This window comes from Diprion similis, chromosome 4, assembly GCF_021155765.1.
Source record: "Diprion similis isolate iyDipSimi1 chromosome 4, iyDipSimi1.1, whole genome shotgun sequence".
Taxonomy (NCBI): Eukaryota; Metazoa; Arthropoda; class Insecta; order Hymenoptera; family Diprionidae; genus Diprion; species Diprion similis.
Genome location: NC_060108.1, coordinates 6,968,511 through 6,991,124, shown reverse-complemented (window position 1 = coordinate 6,991,124; position 22,614 = coordinate 6,968,511). Strand labels below are relative to the sequence as shown.

Sequence of the window (22,614 nt, the reverse complement as noted above, 5' to 3'; positions counted from 1 at the left end):
CTAGAAATGCATACGCCAGGTATTTCGAGCTTGCTGATCACAAATTCGTCATCAGATTTCAAATTCGCAATTCATTAATGTAAAAATTATCGTAGTGATCGGTATTCTAGATAAAACAATAATTATATAGACTACTTTACTAGAAGTATACGGTGCTTCGGCAAATTCCAACGATTTCGAAAGTTTTACTGCCATGTTAGATTCGACTTTTGAATTTCGGAAATCTGATGGTAAAATCGTGATCAGCGACCTCGAAAACTGAAACAGAGAATTCTGAGTCTTTTCTCCGATTTTTGTCTACCGTATTGAATCGGTCATCTTGAATTTCAAAAGTCTGATCGTGAATTTGTGATCAGGAACCTCTCAAATCCCCGTATACCCATTTTCAAAAGAAGAAATCGTGAGCATAAGGAGGTGGTGAGTATACTTACCACTATGCCGCAAGGGGGTACAAAAATTAGTTTTAGGGTTCTGATAATATAAACACTCAATAACTACACTAAAACACTTGATTCGCACAAAGAATTTATTTAGATAAAATGTTAGACTAATGACGTTACAAGATCACTGGATGTCTATCCATAGAACGAATACACTAGCCTCTAGTTCAGTTAGTTTTCACATCTCATGATGGTCTGGTAGGGGATCTGTAGTGGGGTTAGTAGATTTTTTTCTCACGCCGACATTAATCCTCTTAACATTACTATTTATCAGGGACAAACCGATATGATTCGCCGCTGGGTATCACATACTCAGTGCCCCGCTTGAGGGTTAAGAATTACCAAAAATAATCGATTTTCGATTACATCGTTATTTTGTCCCTATATAGAGATTATTTTTCATCGCAATCGGTTTTTGAATTCTACTTCCATAAACAATGCATTACGATACTAATTTATGTGATTTAGCTATTAATTATTATCATTATCTTACTCACTATGTACCCATTCGATGTAATAAGAGGGAGATAAAAGAATATTTCTATCTGAAATTGAAGAATATTTTAAATGAAACTATAAATTATTGAAAAAAATTTCCGCCATTGAGACTACCTACTGAAATTTATGAAAATTTGGTTTCAGATGTAACGTTTCAAAAGAAAAAAATCGAAATAATCGATTAATTTTCACCGATTCAAACGAGACATCTTCGATTACTTTTCGAGTTTGACTCGTATAAAAAAGTCCTATTGAAACTATCTTTAACCCTAACGCACGAGGTTTACATTAGATTTCATCCAGAAATTTTAAGTCTTAGAAAGTGAATGAATAAGGCTATTAACAAAGGATACAATAAGTCTAACAAGTACGCTTTCTTTATGAATCTTTGGTAGTCCATAGGCTCTAGGAGTTACGCTATTGTACGTGGTTACAGATCTATTTGCTTCCTTGCTTATATATTTTTTATTCAGCCAGCCAGGTGAGTTTATTAACTTTTTGTTGTGAGGTGCTCGTTGAGTCATGTTTTACAATTTTATAGGGATTATTGTTGTGTGAAAGTTGATTACCGAAATGTGCAAAGGGAGTGTTAAGATTGAAATCCCAATGAAAAACAATAAACTTTACACAATACATTAGATTTTTATTTTTATACTTTAGAGTTAAAAAAGTATTTTCAGAAAAGGTCAAAACATGTTGCTCATGAATGCACTACAAGAACTTGTATATAAAATTGATATTATGTGAAAACAAAATTGATAATATTAATTCAAGATTCACTCACTTAGATAAACGTTGCTAAAAATAGTCGAAATTATAGACGGTTAGTGGTCAAAGTTGGTCGATTTAGCATGGTGTTTGCGATGTACACGTTGAGCATTTCAACGATGAGAAGAGCCCTCCCAGTGGTACCAATAACTTCGTGTAAAATTATTAAGATTTAAGACGTGTATATTCAATAAGACAACACTGATACAAATTAGTATTCATTGCGTTTCCTTGGCCACGAATTGGGTAAATCCTAAAATATCTGAAAGAGTAAAAAGGCTTCGATTAAAAATTAGCCATTCTCATCTGTAGTGCGCATACCAGCGTGCGAGACTACGGAACGGGAGGACTCTCACGAGAAATGTAAAGACGGGACGCGTTATTCAGGTGTCAAATCGTTAAACAAGGTTTTCTACAGTTTTAAAATGAATTACTCAGTCAGGCCCCAAAAAGCCCACCAAGTACCAGTCACTATAAATTTTTCACTTCATCTCTACATCATTATTTTTTACATTCATTTCGATTATTACGAACTTGAATAACACGTATAATCAATCTACCAAAACTTGAATAATGGGTTTGGTAATGAAGTTTGGTTTCAATACTGTTTGTACCTACATGAAGGAAGCAATTTTACCAGTTTTCAACTTCACTGTACTTGGTGCAACATTTTTGTAATTGAGGTGCTTCTAGAGGAATTTCACATCTTCTTGTAGATTCTCATAACTTTCATAACGTAAACAAGGTTTTCTAATAGGAACAATCGAATATTTTTCAACTTTCTCGGTAACCAGGAAAACGAAATACCAGGTGTCTAAAATACGAGTTTTGATAGTTCTTCGACATCACTATTGAAATACCATCAGTACGAATTATTGACTAAAAAGCACTTATTGTACAGAAAGGATCGTCACGGATCGCTATACTGCACTGGCGAGAATCATATTAAAATATTGACATTTCACTGCAGATCTCACGTTTTATATGTAAGTCTAATTATGACGGATGTCACCACGAAGGACAAAACTGAATACTAATTGTAAGGCATTCGGTGGTAATATTTATTCATGGTGCAATGACGGAAAGCGAAAATTGCAAGTTTTCAGTCCCGTAATCCAGTAGAATTCTTCAGACGTTCGAGGACAGCGAAATCTTAAGGCGTAAGGTGTTTGTTTTATTTCGTTTCGTGTAAAAATAGTCCTTGTTATCCTAGTTGTTACCATAAAAATAATCATGTCTCAATTTAACGGTGAAAGAAATTGAGCCGATTCACCCAAATAGCTAACAACTCCATCAAATTTTTCCACATTCCCACGAATAATGTATCTCAGTGAAACTTTATTGATTAGAGTATTTCATGACCCTGCAGTTTCCTGATTTTCTGAATTTCATCATTCACCATCATCTCAACGATGAACGATCATGATCCAAAACACGCTTTGTATAAGAAATGTATGGTTTCACTTTCTAGAATGAAAATTCCGACACTGAGGTATTATTTGAAATGTTTTTTACTTACGATCGATCTTGGCCTGCTTATTCTTGTGCTGCTCAAACGCCTTCATCAAATTCACTATCGTTTTCTCATTCTTGCAGTCCAAACTTCTTAACGAGGTACTTATCGAGCTATACCTAATTTTTCTGCATTTAGAAAAATATTTTCAGAGAAAATCGGACAAAGTTATAATTTTTTAATTACATTTGTATAGCAGGCATTCCACGATATCCCGAAACAGGTTGGAAGGTCATGTTACAGATCGACTGCAACATTTTTCACGTTAAAGCACTAGTCGAAAAATAAACCCCTAATTTTCGAACACTGTTTTCAACCAATCCCATTTGAAATACGATTGAACTTACTATGTCAGAAGTGCCTATTTTCTGAAATTTGGAAAAATTCAAAAAAATTTAGCAAAATATGATAAATTTTTGTGCTCTATTAGAAGAATGAGATTGTATAAGATCGGGTGTCATATTCAAAAATAATATACAAGTATATCGATATGTACGATAATTTCCGCCCCTCCGTACGATTACGGCTCATTTCAGGCAGATACGTAAAAAGCTGGCTTTCTGATTATATATTGTTGAAATAATTATCTAACCATTCGAGGTTATCCTATTTCGAACAAGAACAGTTAAAATTAGTCGTAGACAGATAATAGTGTGTAGTTATTTCGTGATGATTCGTAGTTTCTGTTTTCGTTTTGAGCTGCCGCATAGAAACGTCTAAGAAACGTAAACTCACCAAATTAAACGTTGAAATAAATAAATTAACCAGACCCGGCTAGAACCATTGCATTAGATAAGTATATTACCTTTCGGAAATATCGATTATGAAAATAATTGCTTTCATATGGTTTCTGCATCATTTTTAGCAAAATTGATGCTCTGTGATCATTTGCAGGTTTACAAATGCCACTGTTAAGAAAAACAGTATTAACTCTACAATATTGAATGTATAGTTGTTGGGTACATCGTGCAAGCGTCAATACGGACTTGCGTCAAATTAGAGATGAAAAGGAAAATTTGTGTGAAGAAGGTAACTAGGTGCATATCGTACAACCAATTGATGGTGTCAGGAAATGCGGGAAAAATAATTCAAGCCTGTTTGATACTTATAGAGGCTAGTGGCGCAATATTTGAAAGGAATCCAAATGGAATAGACGCGATGCATTTAAAATTCTCGTCGACTAGATTTCCCTCGTTCCTAAGTAGTGCCGTTAATTGATGAACTTGTCCACACACACAGGAACGTAATATAATGAATCCATTTTCTGTTAGTGTTTCAACTATTTATACAAAAATTTTTTTTTTTGTACCATGAGTTTTCAGTAAGGGATCCCGACGCGTAGAATGCATCTCTGAGAGGTAAGCAGCCTAGGTTACATCCTAGGTACTTACTGAATGTGAGATGTGACTGTATATGTCAGTTTTAAATATAAGCCTAACTGTTATAAAATCTCTCTTTCTGCTAGGGCTAACAAAAATTTCATATCATACTAGATTCTACTGAATTTTTTCGTATTTCAGAAACTGTATTTTTAAGATAAAGCAGAAACGCCAACCAACTAAAAGGATACCACTCGCTGTAGTAATTGATGCTATCGATTGCCCATTTCATCAGTAAGTCCAAGCCAGGTCTGTACGGAGAGCCGGAAACTAGTTCTTCCATAACATCAGCGCTTGTATTCACTTCACTTCTCGCCGCCTCCAAAAGTGTGAACTTATTTCGCAATTCCTGATGGTAAAAATGACAGAAGCTAATTCGTAGTCAGCATACAAGTAAAAATTGAAAAGCTTCTCAAAATATTGAATGTAAACTGATACTTACGAAGCTAAACACATAGACCGACTAGTACATTGATCTGCTGGGTCACCATATCTTCCTACTACTGATTTTATTAATTTTGAGATATATTGAAAAATTGATGTTGTAGTGAAAGAATTAGTCATGAAAGTTCATTGATTTTTTGTGTAAGATACAAACGTGTAAAAAAAGTATACGTTCCTATTTGTCAAAAAAATAACAATGTTGACCTCTTAGGAAGGAATCAAATTTATCGTAAAGCAAATAAATGCTCGACCGAGAAAAAGGTTTCGGTGTATAACGAGGTGTATAATTAACTAATTGTAAATATATTGAATCGAAGGTAAATAAGTTGAATTAACCGTCTGGCTTTTGAATCGATCGAAACTAGTTGAAATCAGTCAATTTCAATCAGCATGTTGCCTGAACATTATATTGATTGCTTACAACAATGTGAAATTCATTTCATTAAAAAATTCAATTTTGTTCTCTAATGCCGGCATATAGAAATATTGACAACAAACTTGGATGCCTCGATAAAACTCGTAATACTGTATATAATTCTGAGTATCAGTATGACTTGAAATAAATGAGTAAATCATCATCGATCTTCTAATTGATAATTTGGCGTAGTGGTTATAACTGTGCGGCTAGAGTAGGTAGGTAATGCAAGCATCCGCAGTTCGAATTACCCTTCAAAGTGCAACTTTTTTATAAAAAAAATTAGAAAGGCGTTTTCTTCGGCGTACAACTGGTTTGCTAATTTTTCTATTTTAAAGTTGCTTTACTCGAGTGTTAATATTCGTGATAGTAGTCCTGAATGTAATATAAAAGGATATTTGTATTTTATAAACCACCTCACATTCAGTAGATTCAGGTGGCCCAGTTTTCGAACGGAAAATAGTGCAAGCTACAGGTTGGATAAAATAAAACTATCTGAATCTAAAGTTTTAATTATTAAATCGAAATTAAAAAAAAAAACACACAATGTATTCCGAATCAGCAGACCAAAGTTTATACGTCTCATGTGAAAGTATATAACAACTAGCATATCTACAATGCAAACTTCATTCTGTTTTTAACCACTAATATTATATTTCGCAATATTGTGTCTCCCTTGACTAATTAGGTGTGCAAACGAAAAATTTCATCAGTATCGTCAAATAGAATGTCGAAAAATAATTTATACGTATTTCTTCTTTTTTCAATTCAATGTTTATTATCAAAGATATGGCAAGTCGAATTCCGCGTGAATCTGTATTTAAGCACATTGTGACGTCACTCGTCAATTTCAAACTGCTGTATCTTTGTTAGGGAACGTTGAATTGAAAAAAGAAAAAATACGTGTCAATTATTTTTCGACATTCTATCTGACGATACTAACGAAATTTTTAATTTGCACATCTAATTATTTGGTTACTCAAAATATTTTTTTGTAGATTCCTTTGTGCCTATCAAGTCAATTAAATACGAAGTTTAAGATACTCTCTCTTGTTTGACTCAAATGTAATACAGATTTATTGATACGTATCTGTGTAACTAAAATTTGACCGCCAGATTTAGTTGAGTTAATCGAAATTACTTTTCACGGCCCACGATCGCCATTTGCGTTTGATTCAATCAAAATTTTTTAGGTTCAACCAATTTTTTTTCTCGGTGTAGAAACGTGGTTAGGCCCTTGGTACGTTGAAACGCTATTTTTTATTTGAGTTTCCCATTAGATTGGTTTTAATTATCACTATTATTGTTTTAATTCCTTGCTCTCAGTACCTGATTAAGATTGTTCAACTGCGAGTAGATTTCGGATATTAACGCAATTTCATCTTCTATGCAGACATTGATCTTGAAAATGAGTTTCCCACGCAAGTTGCTATCGATACTGAAGATTTCTGCATTGACCAGGGAACAGCTGTAACAGAGTAATCACCACATGTGGGGATTCGATAAGCTGCCAACCGACACGGCGACGGTCTAATTTACCGACGAAGCTACATACCGAGAGCATCTCTTGAAACTTCAAAATCAACTGCGCATGGGCGAGATTTGTCAGCTGTTTATGCAGGCTAGCCACCTCGAGTTTCAATTGTCATACTCTGTTTTTGGCGGCAATGTAGAATCTCAAATAATTGATGAAGTGACTCGGAAAGGCTTGAGAAGTATTTGTTTCGAGTCTGGAATTGATTGATGAAAAAATTTTTCAAGGGACCGTTGGAAAATCCGAACGACTTGTTGAAAATTAGTTTCATTTAATTACAGATATATATGTTTAAATGATGGGTGCTTGGAAGAAACGGAGCAGGTGGGTGAGAACAGTTTATTTAATGAGTTTTTTTTTCTATCAACAAGAAATACAGTCAGCATCTCTCTATTCATCTCTGATATTCACCGATACCTTTTCCTTTTAATTAATTTCATCAGACGTGCAAAGATCATCGCTACTTTTGCTGGACATATTTTCTAAATAACTTTCTTGCTCTCTCGTAATTACAGGGGGTAATATTAAATTTTATGAGTATTGAAAATGAAAGATAGCGAATCGATCTTTCTTGAAACAGTAAATCTCTTTTTTCGCGAATTTAGTTCAATGAAACTTGCAAATGGTTTCTAGTCAATATATTCATTCCGATCAATGAATTGTTGTTATTACTGCTGAAAATATTCCTCTAATTACCACAGTTCATCCTAAAAATTTTCGTCGATGTGACGACATGATTTATTAAAATGCTTTCTGAATGACATGTTAGTGCTGTTTGAGATAAAAAAATATGACATCCGAAGCATGAAAAATAACTTGAAAATAAAATATTTAAATTAAAAAGATTAAAATTCGAGAAATAATGATGGCCAATAATACTACCTGGATTATAATAGTGCCCGGAGTGATTCCTTGATAGAACGAACTGGCAGCAATGATTAAATAATAAATTTATTGCTATCGGCTCGATCAAAGTGAAATGATCGAATATTCAGACGCGAGTTCAGACACCGTTAACTGTAAAGTGTTAAGCTCTTTAACTTTGTCTTAATTGATGTAAAGATGGTGACGATGGCGTGATGAAATTCACTCGGATACATGTTACAAGACTGAAGTTAACAGCCAGAATTAGCATCCAAACGTTCTAATGTTCATTAGAATAAGGTAGTGAAGTCCAAACATCTAAATTTTCTGAAATGTCTTGAACTCCCAATACTCTTCTAGAATTGTGAGGATAAAACTGAACTGCAGTTTTCTATTTCCAGAAAGTTGAACACATTTGGCCGCTAACTCCAGCTGCCAGCTTCAGCTTCATATACAAGTTGTCTGATGGAACGACCACTTTCGATGGTTGGAATGGTGGCAATGATCAAGAAACCAGGTTCCTTGTGGCCAATATGTTTTCACTATCGAAGTAAGGTATGATTTTCCTTCTATTCACCAAAATTGGATCCTTAAGCCTACTCAAAGAACGAATTCTATCATTGAATACATGCGGAAATGTCGTAATGCTCGAGGATCACAAATTTGAAAATTTACATACATGCTTTGATGCCTAAATACTACAGTCCCGCTCCAACCATGAATTGTCCCCTACATGAAAACATTAGAGGGTATTATCAGCAGAGAGAAGCTTCTGATGTTTGTTGATACAAGTAATTTCCAACAAATTTCATAAAAAATTACTTGTTAATGAAATACATCGCCACAGGATATCAACAGAGAGTATCGCATCAGGTAATTCTGCTGTAAATTTTTACTTTATGTACTCCAAAGCCTCATGTTTAAGATGAATAATTTTTATTTATTTCTAGTTACCAATTTTATTAATTTATTTATGTCCATCAGCACTGATTATTGGCTTGCGGCGCATTGTACTGTAACAAATGTACTCAGGAGCTACCTTCTATTGGGTTTCAACAATCCATTAGTTTTTAATTTTATGTAAATGAAGAATCCTTGTGCAATAGACTATTTTAATTACTTACCTGCCTCAATTTTTCTAGACTCCCACTCATCATGAAGTTCCACTTTTAATTTCAGATTTCTTCTTTCAATAAATAACTAACCCAATTTCGGTAACATTTGATTTTTGTTTTTACATTAAATCCTTTATTGCGTCGATTGAATATCTTCTGATATGGACCATGACATCGCTGAACGGTACTAGTTTTCTTATTCAGTTCACGCTAAATAAAAATAAATAACAGTATAACCTCAGTTCGCTATTTTACACGCAAGAGTTTCACAGCTCTTGTCACATTTAGTTTAAGCGTGCCCCTCGCTTCGCAGAAAATTGATTTTTAAGGTTCAAGAGATGCTCCCGATATTTGTACCGTGGTCCATATACTCACTCGGAAACCATCCTGAGTTGTTCTTCCTGATTTTTTAAATTGTTTAACGGCTGTTCGGCGCTTTTCATTAAAACGTTCCATTTTTCATTGGCTTTTGACAGGTGCAAAAAGTACCCAACTACGCATTTGTGTAGTTGTTTTTCCATGTTTTCTTTACAGGTTATGTATTCACTCACGCGCAACAAGCATTCAATACTTTGAAGAGGATACTGTGTTTACTAATAATTCAGAACTATTCAAGCAATCAGGTTCGAATCATTCACGAGTGGATTCGAAGTCGTATCCCACGGGCAAGCCTACATTTGAGTGGCAAAAAAGGCACTGAATTTCGAAATATGAGTGTGTTTTGTTTTATTACAGTTTACTAAATTTCAAACTGTTCCAAACTTGCGATATAACGGTTTTTTCTCAGCGTGATCGTTATGACAACATTACCAACCTCAACATGACACGATTTGGCCTTGCACACAATCAACAATGGCTTAGGCTTCTATCAGTGTTGCCAGATGTGCAGTGCATGAAAATCTCGTACCAACCCAAAAAAAAATTACCGTACAAGTGATACAAGCTTTACTTTATTGAAAAATATCATACAATGTCATCTTATTTTTGTAAAAAATTTAATAAATAATTGTGGACGGAGAAATTGAAGATTTTCAGCGTATTTTGAAGATAATTCTGTTACGCTGCTTTCTTACCAATTGACAGTAACGTGAACTTATAATCAGTAATCTTATTTTTTAAATTGTTTTTTATCGTAGACTTGATTCAAATTTTAGTTTATTCACGGCAAAAAAAAAAAAAGAAACAGAAATCCACATCTGGTTTAACCAATAAAACGAAGTTAATCGTCCTTATCGAACCCCAAAATCCATTGCAATGAAAATTCACGGTGTATCACACTCAATACTCAGCGAGCCAATGAATATCAACGACGCATAAAATTTAAAACAGTAAGCGTCAGTATACAAATCAAACTCAAAACGACCGGAATCGAGACTGATGAACGTCGGTCATAACTCATGAATATAATGTAATGTCTGTGCCTATTAGATAGGAACTTCTTTTATTTGCACTAGTTTCAATCACCCACTTGAACTTCTTGTTATTTGATATCTAACGTTCTTAAGGTGCCGCTGAAGTGACTTGAAAATATCAAATCGTGACGTCATAAATACGTGCAGCGCCTCTGAACGTTGAACGGTGAACTAAGGCCGCTGATTTCATTGGCTTGTTCTGTTAGATCCAACCAATGATGTCAGTTACAGATCGAAACATACTTCTTGTGGACCATAAACGGGCTGCTGTCACATGAAAAACGCGTATACGAATCGAGCCATGTTTACAAAAAAATAACTGATAGTATAAGTTTTCCCGGATAACGTGTGTCCTTTTGTACGTGTGAATCTCCCTGGCGAGGGTGAAAGAAATTGTGGCACAGTGCAATCAGTGAATATTCAACATGCGGTAGCTCCGATCGGCCATGTTTGTGTCGCGTGATTTTATTCACTTCATCATTCTTTATTATAAACATTATCAGCGATTTGCCTGAGCAGTGACTGAGATTCACACGTACACTATTATTCAAGCTACGATTTAAAATACTTCCGAGTAAGATTCATACTCTCGTTATCGCAGGATTCGTATAGGCGTTTTCACCCAATTTCCCCGCTTCTGACATCACGAAATATATATATGACATGCCAGGTCCGCGGGGCCTTAAACAGTAGATGTATATGTATTCATTTTTATTTTTGATTACGTACGTTAGAACTATAATTATATTTTTTTGTTCTTGAATAAGATATATTCGTTGTATCAATCTCTCATTTATATCCAGTTTTTTCTTAATATTTGGTTTAAAAACTAGGTTCATTAACACCGCTAATAATGAAAGAATAATTATCATCTTTAGTGGTTACACTAGTTGTTCTAGTTTTGCGAGAGTTGTGTAAGTATAGATTTGCTGTCATTCGACTCTCCGTTGCTTTTGTTGGTATGAAATTCTTACGGCAGTGCTCCTGCAGCCGAACCCTCACGTACTCGCTACTTAACAAAATCCCAGTTGTCGTTGTCGTAACCAAACGATTACATGTCTTTGTTTTGATCAGATTGACCTTGCTAAAGATTCGTTTGCATTGAGCATTTGAATACGAGATGGATACCGCCTCAAGCAAAAGTGATGGAAGACCCTTGAGATATGGCTCGCCCATTTAATCTTTGTACTTGCTAACCTGGAAAAATATTAGACAAATGGTCTAATGACAATCCACTCTAGAATTTACTATTACAGGATTATTTATTTTCCATATTTTTTATAGGTTATTCATTGCTATATAATTTATAACTTTTCCGTTTTTACCAAAATTCAAAATCATGAAATACTCACTTTGTCCCAAAAGATATCAGCTTCGGTCTTTACCGCTATGTTGTCTCGAAATTTTATGAGAGGCATCTGTCACCACTCGTCATCCAGCCTCTGGAGCTGTGCATCTCCGACAGGGCAGACTCTCGACATCTTCGTCGTTAAAGGAATTACATGCCTTTCTGTCAACGACAAAGCTGTTTCAGGAGTGAGAACAGTAATTGAAGTAAATACGGGATCATTAAAGTCATATGTTTTTTTTATTTGGATGCATCTGGTGCTAAGAAAATTTATGCATCTCGTTTCGATTGTTGTTGATGAGATCAGGATAACATCGAATTTCTTCGACTCCCATTTGTTTCATTACGCCGACATCCATGTAGAGACTTGCGATCGGGATGGATTCTTCGGTGGCAGCTGGGTTAACATCCTGCAATGGCATTTTGGCTAGATAACTTCTCTTCATGTAACAGCCTAGCAAATCTTTTTATGCCAATACCATGCTCACATGCATTTTCGTAACAACTCATTCCGATTGAAAATATTTATTCAGATTTGCGAATAGCGGCAATGCCCACTGAAGAAACAGACAATGTAATTTCATGAACAGATTATGCATCTGAATCTTTCATTGAGGTACTCGTAATTGAAGAAAAGTATGCTTGAGTTTTTCAATTAGTTCTTCCTTTTGTGTTTTGCCGATCACATTTTCAGTGACTGCAGCTTTGACCCTCTCGAGTTTTAGTAACTGTGCTATTTTTGAATCCGTAAAACATATCTTCAAGATATCACTCAAATGGTCCATGACTAAAAATGAAAGATTATGGGTGGTCAAAAAATTATACAATTCAATCTCAGCTTTCTGTACTTTATTGTCTACTGACGCGATGAATTTTATGATTGTTTTCTGTACCTCGGTACGGACATGAGCACAAAATCTGATATGGTTTGCAGTTTTCCTATGTCTTTGTATCACAGAAAGCTCGGATTTGATCTTAATATCACACAATTTGCATTTTACCTTAAAGTGACTTGAAATAGCTGGGTAAAGCCACAATCGGTTATCTTTCCCACTGATGCCGATACTTCTGCATAGATTGCTTTGTTTTGGTTAAAGTCTTCCGGCTCCAGGACTTTTTGCCATCCTCGTTACTGGATACATCCGATTCTGATGTTTTACTACCCATAGCTAAGAGCGTAAAAATGATGCCTGTAAAATAATAGAGCTTCTCAAGTTGGTTAAATTATTAATCTCGTCGGAATTTCGAAAAGGTATTGGCTACACCGACACGTTTAATATATCACCGTCTCTTTTATTCTTCTATGAAAGCAAAAGACACAGACGAGAGAGCGAATCGAATGGGCGTAACAGCGTCGATTTTATACTGACAGGAAATTATAAATTCCAATCCAAGTGCGGTTGCAGTAAGAAGTCAGAACTAAATACAAACATGCGGAACAGTAACTATGACTATAAAATCAGCACGGTTGGCAATCACAGACGGCAGTCATGACTGGTAGTGAAATTATTACCTTGTGTGTGTCTGGGTTCGGGTAGCAATATTTATCAACGCTGTAGCAAAAGAATAATAAAGGACAAACTTGTTCAAAAGAAAAAAAAAACACACAATCAAAATTCTATCACCCGTGTTGTCAAACCCAAACTTGCCAGTTCACTGCTCATCTACACGGGTTGTGACTTGTTTTTGTTTGATGTTTGAGCAGATACCTAAGATACGGACACGAGCCAGATCTCGATCATCTCGATTGCATACAAAGACAAACAGTGGACACGAGGCACGCACCCGAGTCCCGGGACTCGTCGGTGATGGTTATATAACCATCGACGTTACCGACGATCGACAACTCATCGGCGACAGTCACGAGGTCAGAAGAGAAAAAGATCAGCATTAAGAGAACGGTTATCCGCACGCCACATTTGTCTCTGTAGCGAGTTCTGTTACCTTCACCGTTAGCTAACGTCTTAGAGCATATAGTAGATGGAGGGAGCCTGTCCTATCCTGGCCCATAAGTGGCGATGTTACCAAGGATAGATATAGTAGCATGAGAACCTATCTCTCTCTTACAAAACGTGATTGGCCAGTTCAAATCAGCCACGTGACTACGTCAGAGCTGTACCAAGCAGTACGGTAAGGGTGTAGTGCCCGATGTGCCCATGTAGTGAGGCCTTAGAGCTAAGAATGAAGCAGGAAGCATTCCAAAGCGTGCACTATTAATGAAACATTAACAATCGCGTTAGTAACCAAATTTCAGAATGGTTCTGAAATGCATAGTTTGTAAAATTCTCAATTATCAATGATATTAAGTTTTGTATGAACACAAGTACTGGAAATATATTTATTCTGAGTGCTTAGTGTCAAGTTAAAGTAAAGTGAGGTACTAAGTTAAGTGTACAGTTTAAAAAGCTATTGTCAAAGTGTCATTATATGAATAAAACTATTATTCTTTTGTCACAGTTAGTGCATTAGGACATCAATGATTTCTTTAAACCCAAAAATTCAATCCAAATCCTAAATTCGGAAAGCAAGTTTTCTTTCGAAAGAAAATTATCCTTTTTTGTTACAATTGTGATCAATTCTTCAGTGTAAATATATTATGTATATTACATTGAAATGTACATAACATATTATATAAGATATACAATAATAATAAATTTCATAAAAAAAATTTAGGTAGGTGCCTATCACTAAACTAAATTTACCACGCTACGCTCCTGGTTTAGAAAAAGACAGGTTCTCAAGCTACTCATTCCCTCTCTGCCGTCACACTTTTCGGCCAGAAGGCTCCCTCCATCTACTATATGCTCTAAGGCTAACGTAAAAAAGAGTAGCACGTGCTTATAATTACCGTATGATTATCGTAATTTATTGTACGATAATCGTGAGTCATACGACCCTTAAAATTATCGGGGCGGGGTTGAAATTCCGAATTTGAAAAGTTCTGAAAGCGCCGAGTTTCGAATTTTTTAGTGGCGAAACTTAAAGTGAAGAAATCAAATTTTGACGAAACATCAGATCAAAGTATCGAATGGACGGAAACTCGACGCTCCAAATTCCGAAAGGGCGTAATTCCGAAAAGTCAAAGTTTCAAAAGTGCGAAAATGGGAAAATTTAAAAATCTGAAACATCGAAATTCCGAATGATCGAAGATTTTCACGTCTGTGAATTTCTGGTTCATTGAAATTTCGTCACTTTGATCTTGCTCTGCTTTGGAGTTTCGATATTTGTATGTTTGGAATCCTGGTAAATCAAATTTTCGTTTTTTTCTATTGTTTTTTTGCTTCCACTCGTCAAGTAAACTACGCTGTGTGAGTATATTTTAACTTTCGGAACTTTACTCTGTTGAAACTTAATTTTTCGGAATTTTGCTGTATCGGAACTTGAGTTCGGACTCTTGCATTTCGAAACTTTGAGCTGCCGGATTTCCGACCATTCGAAACTTTGTTGTTTGCGAAAAGTTTCGATTTCTTTACGCCAAGTTTCGCTATAAAATAGTTCGGAATTAAGCGCTTTCGAAACTCTTCAAATTCGGCATTTTAACCCCGCCTAGAATTATCGTAGCACATTTACGGTATTTACCGTACGTATGGCAAATTGGCAACACTGGCTTCTATAGGCATGTCGGCCCACTGAAATAGAGTTATACCCTGTACGGTGGCGCCGTCTATATTCAGCGCAGAAGAAAACTCGAAGGCTGCACCACTCGGTCAATGCTGCCGCGTCGCTCAGCTGTAACATAGTTACACTATACATCAGTAAGTGGAAAGAGGCGATACAAATCGGCCGCGAGTGCGCGCCGGACGCAAAATTTCACCATACATTGCATTCTGCGTAATTTTACCTGTCCGATTTGACAGTTGTAGTTCAGGTGCTTGAACCATAATTCGGACCTAAACGATGTTTAAAAATTGTTTTTAAGCCGAGGTGCTCGGACTCTTTACTTTCTTTTTATACTTCCGTTCGAATTTAGGACACATTGATTTAGTGCGAGTTTTTTCTCAATTTTACTTATTACCATCTCGATATATATTTCCTGTTTCTTAATATACACTTAGAATCGGACGAAACAGTGTTTGATAAACCCGTGTCGTTGGAGAGAAACGCACCAGGATGGAGACGACGGAGAGGATGAACGGGAAGGTTCATCAAACCTCGGATTCACCATCTGTGTCAGCCGACATTCTGAACCCCTTCGTACATCGCCTTGAACTTGACACAACCTACGACAAGCTCAAGGTTAGACCATTTATAGATGATAGATAAGAACTAGTGGAAACACAGAAATTTCCTCAAAGGAGAGAAGAAGGTGGAAAAGAAGAAAAGGAGAAACGGGAAAGGAAACAATTGCATGTCGAAGAACCGATTCGGGTTGCTGGTAACGGTCGTTATAGATGTGCAGCGTGCGCAAATTGCAGCCCGCGCGGTCGTTGTACCCAAAAACCGCCAAGAATGCATCTGAGCGTGCTACATACACGTGTGTATAGAATGTCTCATTCAATCGACTCAACCCATCTAATCACTCTGGAGGAAGTTGAAGTATTCGATTTATTAGCTATACACCCGAATTCAGTACAATTAATCGTTAATTATCCGAAATAAGAAATTTAGTTACGCATTATCTGTATGCGTACAGAAATTTTTGCTTCCTAGATTCGAGTTGTGAGAGCGCGGCCGACACAAGGAACGCAGAAACGACACGCGTGCTTTCTACTCTCCCTAATTCCTACGTGCAGATCATGCGGGTTCTCTTTTAAGTATTAGAAACTCTACCGCGGCACTAGGCACTGTGTCACGCCGAGCCCCAGTTTAATGATAAATCATGCAAATTTTGAAAGAACTTGATTTATCATCATTCGTATACTCTTCCTCGTTTGTTAACATGTTACAGGCGATTTTCGGGAAAGACTTTTACAACCGTTTTGAGTGTTGTCACTCCGTCATTAGGGTCGCAGGTTTCTCCGAAAAGACGTGTTGGCGGTCCAAACGGAATCTAAGAACACATTTACAAAGATTCCAGTGCCGGGAATACGTACTGCATGATTGCATGTGGAGTTGCAGGAATCTCTCTATAGGATGCCAATACCACTATTATCGAAGTCTCCGGGCACAATATTTCACACATCTATCGGTTGAAAAATTAACACCACTCGACGTTGATGTCAATGACTGACACCTTACTTACCTATATTACACCGATAGTTCTGTACTTGTGTAATACCCCACAGTCACATAAATTCAACACTGTACACCTCCAACATTGTAGGTATACGAGTTTTCACGACAGTATTGTCTGAGGCTTCAAAAAAGGAAATTGTTGATTAATTCTTATGATATAAAGTGATAGGGTAAGAACTACGACAATTTATTAACAAGCTTCCTTGCAAGCGAATCAAAATCGAAACTCAGTTGTAACGTGGTTCAAAAAGTTGATTTCAAATTTTGTAAAAATACTGCAAGTACTCGTTGCGGCTCTTACAACTTTTGAATATATTAATTTATATTTTCTAACTGACTCTGACAAATATAGTTTAAATTTCGTCAACTTTCAGTGATGGTAAAAAACACTTGTTCTGTAAATGGAATTCGGAATAAATATGTGATGCTTGCGAAAAAAAACCTCTTCAAAATTAGAAATAGAATGATGCCATCGATAATTCGGTTTTGCCAAAAATTTTGGGACACATCTTCAATTGACTACTCATTATCAGTTTTAAAACAAACAAAAAAAAATGTACAGAATTATTATAGCACATGTGTAGCCAACACATGTACTGTCAACTTAAAAGTCCGTAGCGTTGCTGTTTTACATGCCGTTCTCTTACAGTCATTATTCAACAGACCTGAACAAGAGTTAATCGCGAGACGAAAATGTGCACACGAAATCTTTTTTTTATAAAAATCTCCCAGGTCTCATAACACCTCACAACATCGCACCACATTCCACCATATTTCATTACATCTCCGTACATATCCTGATCACCTTCAAATATCTCACCGGATTAGTTTACATTTCGCCACATTTTCTGACATGTCTTTGACACCCCGATACATGTCACCATATTTCACCAAATTTAAGGAAAAGATTCTTCAGAATTAGTTTTAAAATTCGCCCGTAAAGCATATTCATATAGACGACGATATTTATGACGAGAAAAATTTAAAAAAAAATCAGTTTTTAAACATTTAGGAAATTTAAAAAAAATCATGCGCAACCCCTTGAAATTTCTTAATCAATCTGATTCTTGTGTGCATTTTTAAAACATGTTAAATTAACATATTTTTATGCGAGACCGAAAAAAAATATAGTTTCTTTTGAGCCATCCTAAGCTCCATTTTAGACAAAGCAGGATTTAGTTGATTTGTCGGTCAAAAAACTGTAGCGTGCAAATTAAACCATATGCAATAAACGATAAAACATTCATCGCCTGAAATTCTCGGTAAGACATAATTCCGTGTTTTGCACTTTAAAAAAATTTTATCCTTGAAACTCTTGAAAATACCATAAATCCCCTTGTCTATAATGCATCACACGGGAATATTAACGATCTCTGTGTGTACTGAATTAATGCTACTTCTGTAAATTTGAAATTATTCCTGTTAGTGGTGCGGCAATATAAACATTGAACCGATCTAGCGCTTCATAAGGGAGAAATATTATTGATATCATCGTCTTCATGATGTTATTGTCATTATCGTTTTCAAGTTACCATGGTTTTTATTTTTTTTTAATTTCTAGACGTAGGGAGACAATTACAAAAAATGATTAAATGGAATTACGTCTTGAGCTTTCTACTGCAAAAGCCGTTGCGACGGGGAAAATTTGCCCTAAAAACTAGACGGAGGGAAAGGAATTCTCGAACCAAAAAAAATCTATATGGCTAGCGTCCATTGACTTTAATTTAGTATCCCTTATTTTCTCCAAATACAATGACTCAAATTTAACAATTTCGATCTAGTTAGTTTGACAAAGCGATTCACTCAAGCGAATTCCTTGATTCAACAAAAGTCTTTCTTGTCGCGATCGAGTGAAGAATTGATTCAAGTCAACCTTTTGATGTGTTTCCAGAATTGAGTCAGCTAAATATCATTTCATTTCAAGTTTAGGTATATATTGTTCCTCCATGTCGCATGTTTCTTGTCAGAAACAATTTTTTTTCTGTTGATCTGACCGGAGCTTGTTTGGTGTAACTCGTCAAATCAGTTGCATTAACTTGCTTACGTGGTAAAAGAAACAGCGCATGCTTCGAACCATGTAGAGATTATATTCATTGTAAACCTCGGTATACTAGTTCTATAAACGGCCACTAGGCGGTGAACTTTCGCGCTACGGAAGTAGCTTCAGAGGTAGGTCTAAAACAGGGTGGCCAACTAAAAAGACGAATACGCGCGACGTAAGGTAAAGTCGTCAGGCTTGTTACGACCGAAGAAAGCACAACACCAAGTTTTGAATCATCGATATTGATATTGACCACAAATAAACAAAAAGTATTGATACATGTTCAATTTATACTTCCTACATATACGTCAATAGGTTTACGGGGTTTACCCATTACATATCGGGGAAATCCTACAAAATTTAAAATCAACAGCACTATAAAACATGTCATTCGAAAAATAAGTTTCGTGAGCTCGAATAACAAGAACGATCCGTTAATGCAAATGATTTTTGTAACAGCAAATGTCGTTACCCGTTTCAGACATTGAACTCTTGAACCAACAAAAAATGGATTAAATGAAACTTAATTGGTTTCGATAGAACAATTTCATATTTTCAAAATAAAACGATTGAGGTATCTTCAATGAAATTCTTAGTCATTTTAATCGTACATTCTCTTGATACAAAATTCACAATACTACAAGCAAACACTATGTTAGCTTGAATAAATTGGCAGTCAGCACTATCATTCGAAGGTTCGATTCAATTCTATATTAAGTTGTCACAAGTATTTTGCCCGACAAAAGTATTTTTTGTTGAATTAAATAAGTATTGTGTTCGCCGCATGAGACTATAGCATTTAGTTGAATCAAACGAATATCACTTGACTCAAATAATCCTTTCCCGCCGTGTATGCAGTAGAAATATGGTAGCTTGCGGACGAAATACGTAAATAACTAGATCTACTTATATTCATCTATTATAATTAATCAACAAAAATATAGGGACTAAAATGAAAAATCAGGACGAGTTCACTTGAAATCACAACAAAAACAACATTTTTAGTTGGCACAATAATGCAGGTATGGCAGGTCTGGCCGTATTTCAACTCTGACCCCAAATGCCATATTTCTTCTGTAGCTTTCGCAGAAAATTTTCTCACGAGTGACAGCTCGTAGGCGTAAGCATATGGTATCTTTTAATTGGTAAGTACTCGCTTGCTTTGCCCTCGTATGTACTTTTGCATGATTAGATATTTATGAACCTAGCCCCAATATGTCACGTAAACCGAGAGACATTTTTAGTTGTACTTACTCTACACTGCTGTAACCTTCCTCTCAATTTTCACAGTCATTAAATACTTTCGTATTTTAGCGTCACTGAAAAACATAGTTCCGGGTATAAAATAAAAATGAGTTTTGTACAGCTGCAACCCGGAAATTTAGTGTAAATGCGATATTGTTTTCATTCTTTTTGAATAATATTATGCATATTGTGTTCATGAGTATTGCGATAATTTCATGTTAGTCAAATATTTACTGGTTGTTAGGACCTCGTTGAACTGAAAACCTGTACCGAACTGATCAAACTGATTCAATGTTCTAAATTGAAAAATACTTCTTTTTTTTACATATGTAACTTTTGTACATATGTACATTAGGGTGGTCGTTGAATGGAAGATCATGTTGGATGATCATAAATCGGTTCCACATGTACACTGAGAGAGAAAAGTCGTTGAATCAAAAAAGGATTGTTTCGATCAACCGAATGCGACGTTCACGGGCGACGAAACGAATATTTGGTTATTAAAACAATTTATAAGTTGCACTAACTAACCGAAAAATACTTCTGTTGATTAAATTATTACTTCACACAAATATGAGGATGTACAGCTGACAAAATATCAAGTTCTTCCACCTATACCAGATAGTTGATATGAAAATCATTATGTCAATTTGAATATCCTACTTTTTGATCCAACAAATGTTTGATCGATGCGATATCATGATCTGTTGGTTTGAAAAAATCTCAGTCAACGGAACTGAATATTTAGTAAAAAAAATCACAGTCAAGTACAAGCAACTGGACATTCGGTTCATTGTAGTGTTTCAATCAATGGAGTGTTTTGATCAAAAATGAAATTGAAATTTTCAGCCCAACTACGGCAGTTGGTAGATTTTTCAGTAGGTAACTCAAATAACTTATAATTGTTCGCAGGTCGGATAAAACGCAACTTTACTGTCCGATTAGACGCCGCATGATTTTGTTGGGGATTCGAACCGGGGGGACTGCTCGCAAATACAAATCATCCTACCTAGTCGCACATCTGTATCCACTCCGCCAAACTATCGCATAGACTCCGGGTTAACTTTTGTTCACTTATTTTTAGATGACCAGATGTACTTGTCACAGTGATACGAGGCTATTGGCAAGTGACATGAAGAGATTTAGTACAAGAATGCAAGGACTTTATCAGTATTTTAACAATTTCAAAGCAGTGCAGAAGCTGATGAAATGGTTCAGTTAACGAATGAAATGTTCGCAATTAACAAAATATTTATTTGACATAAATGTTTCGTTTATGTCACTGAAAACTTGGATTTCATTACCTTCATGTTTTCTCAGCTGCTTTATATGTTGGACATTTCTGGTTTTTTTCGACCAACAAAATATTCAAAAGTAGCTAAATTTATTAGCCTATTCGTGACTGTAGAAGGATTCATTGGACTATTCGTATGGAAATAGCTTTGTTTTTGTTTCGACTGATACATACATTTGATTCAACAGAAGTATTTGTGGTTGGTCGAATTATATTCGCTGACTGGGATCAATGAAACAAATGGCATCTACAAGATGTGGATTTGTTTATGCTAAGAAACTTAATTTGTTTAACAATCCATCCTCCATATTCCTGCTCCTGCAGCAGGTACTACGCAGAAGATAAGAAATCGAGAATTTTTTTTTCAAGTATACAATAACATCTTGACTATAAAAGTTGGACAAATGCTCACTTTGCATCTGAGGCTTATGAAAATGTTCAACATCACGTACTGCAAAAGTAACGTAAGAAAAATGAATCCATCTTCGCAGGACAATGATTGCCTCAAGTAGGTGGATACAATTAGGGTAGAGTGAGATACCAGTTACTTCCCCTTTACACTTCGGTAATATATACAAACGTAAGTAGGCTTTTACGCGTGTAGCAGGTAACTCATACCTACTCATTTCTCTCATTTATCAATTGGAATTGGTGAATTCTTGGTCAGACTCACGGTGCCTCGCGTCGTGGTGAGAATTATTTACTGTTATAGTAGTGCGACAAGATATTCGTCTGTTAATCGTGTTTAGGAATTACCGGTTGGTGAGCATCCGACCACTCTTTCACTCGTCGTATCAATGCCCGGGGCATTCGATTCTAGTAGGCTTAATAAGTAGGTTAGTGAAAGAGAAGTGAAGGTAGGTAATTTCAATACGCAAACTTCAATTCTTTAAGGCGATGCTATCGTCAGTCTTTACCGACCAAGTCAAAAGGAACTTATTTTGACTGTTATCAAAGCCTGCACAGAACCGATGTAAAACTATCACTGCAGTCGGCGCAATTCTACGTGTAATCCTAAACAAAGATACCGAGAAGCTTTTTTGTTTTATAATTTATACATATTTATATAATTTATTCTTGTAATTTCGGAAATGGATTTCTTCGCATATTTGTTGCGAAAATAAAATTT

At 35.7% G+C, this 22,614-nt stretch overlaps 2 protein-coding genes and 1 long non-coding RNA gene across 5 annotated transcripts in view; 1 reads left to right on the top strand and 2 right to left on the bottom strand.

The window, feature by feature from the left end:
* Window positions 1-1,908: 1,908 nt before the first annotated feature.
* LOC124405324 lies at window positions 1,909-9,656 on the bottom strand. The gene is made up of 5 exons (XM_046880140.1): window positions 9,346-9,656; window positions 6,787-6,925; window positions 4,790-4,947; window positions 3,226-3,338; window positions 1,909-1,968 (listed from the first exon to the last, which is right to left on the bottom strand). Exons 1-5 carry the CDS (start codon window positions 9,489-9,491, stop codon window positions 1,925-1,927), a joined length of 600 nt encoding a protein of 199 aa, XP_046736096.1. The 5' UTR covers window positions 9,492-9,656; the 3' UTR covers window positions 1,909-1,924.
* A 1,518-nt stretch (window positions 9,657-11,174) lies between these two features.
* Window positions 11,175-13,461, bottom strand: LOC124405326. The gene is made up of 4 exons (XR_006929093.1): window positions 13,101-13,461; window positions 12,732-12,920; window positions 11,735-12,517; window positions 11,175-11,579 (listed from the first exon to the last, which is right to left on the bottom strand). It is a non-coding gene; the product is annotated as an uncharacterized LOC124405326 (long non-coding RNA).
* A 1,983-nt stretch (window positions 13,462-15,444) lies between these two features.
* Window positions 15,445-22,614, top strand: part of LOC124405320 (lysophosphatidylcholine acyltransferase) — an 87,428-nt gene continuing 80,258 nt past the window's right edge. For 2 of the 3 annotated variants that reach the window (XM_046880135.1, XM_046880134.1), the window contains exon 1: window positions 15,446-15,966. In XM_046880135.1, the coding sequence (XP_046736091.1) occupies window positions 15,841-15,966 (126 nt within the window). In that variant the 5' untranslated portion in view covers window positions 15,446-15,840. Of the gene's footprint in view, window positions 15,967-22,614 lie in introns of all 3 variants that reach the window. The other variant, XM_046880133.1, reaches the window with a different exon arrangement.

What these genes read in the sequence shown, in the direction of transcription:
- LOC124405324 (XM_046880140.1), bottom strand. Translation starts at nt 9,491, where the DNA reads ATGGAAAAACAACTACACAAATGCGTAGTTGGGTACTTTTTGCACCTG. An exon ending in CAACTCAGGATGGTTTCCGA is followed by an intron (nt 6,926 to 9,345) that starts GTGAGTATATGG and finishes ACTCTGTTACAG; the next exon opens with CTGTTCCCTGGTCAATGCAG. An exon ending in ATCAATTACTACAGCGAGTG is followed by an intron (nt 3,339 to 4,789) that starts GTATCCTTTTAG and finishes CAGAAAAATTAG; the next exon opens with GTATAGCTCGATAAGTACCT.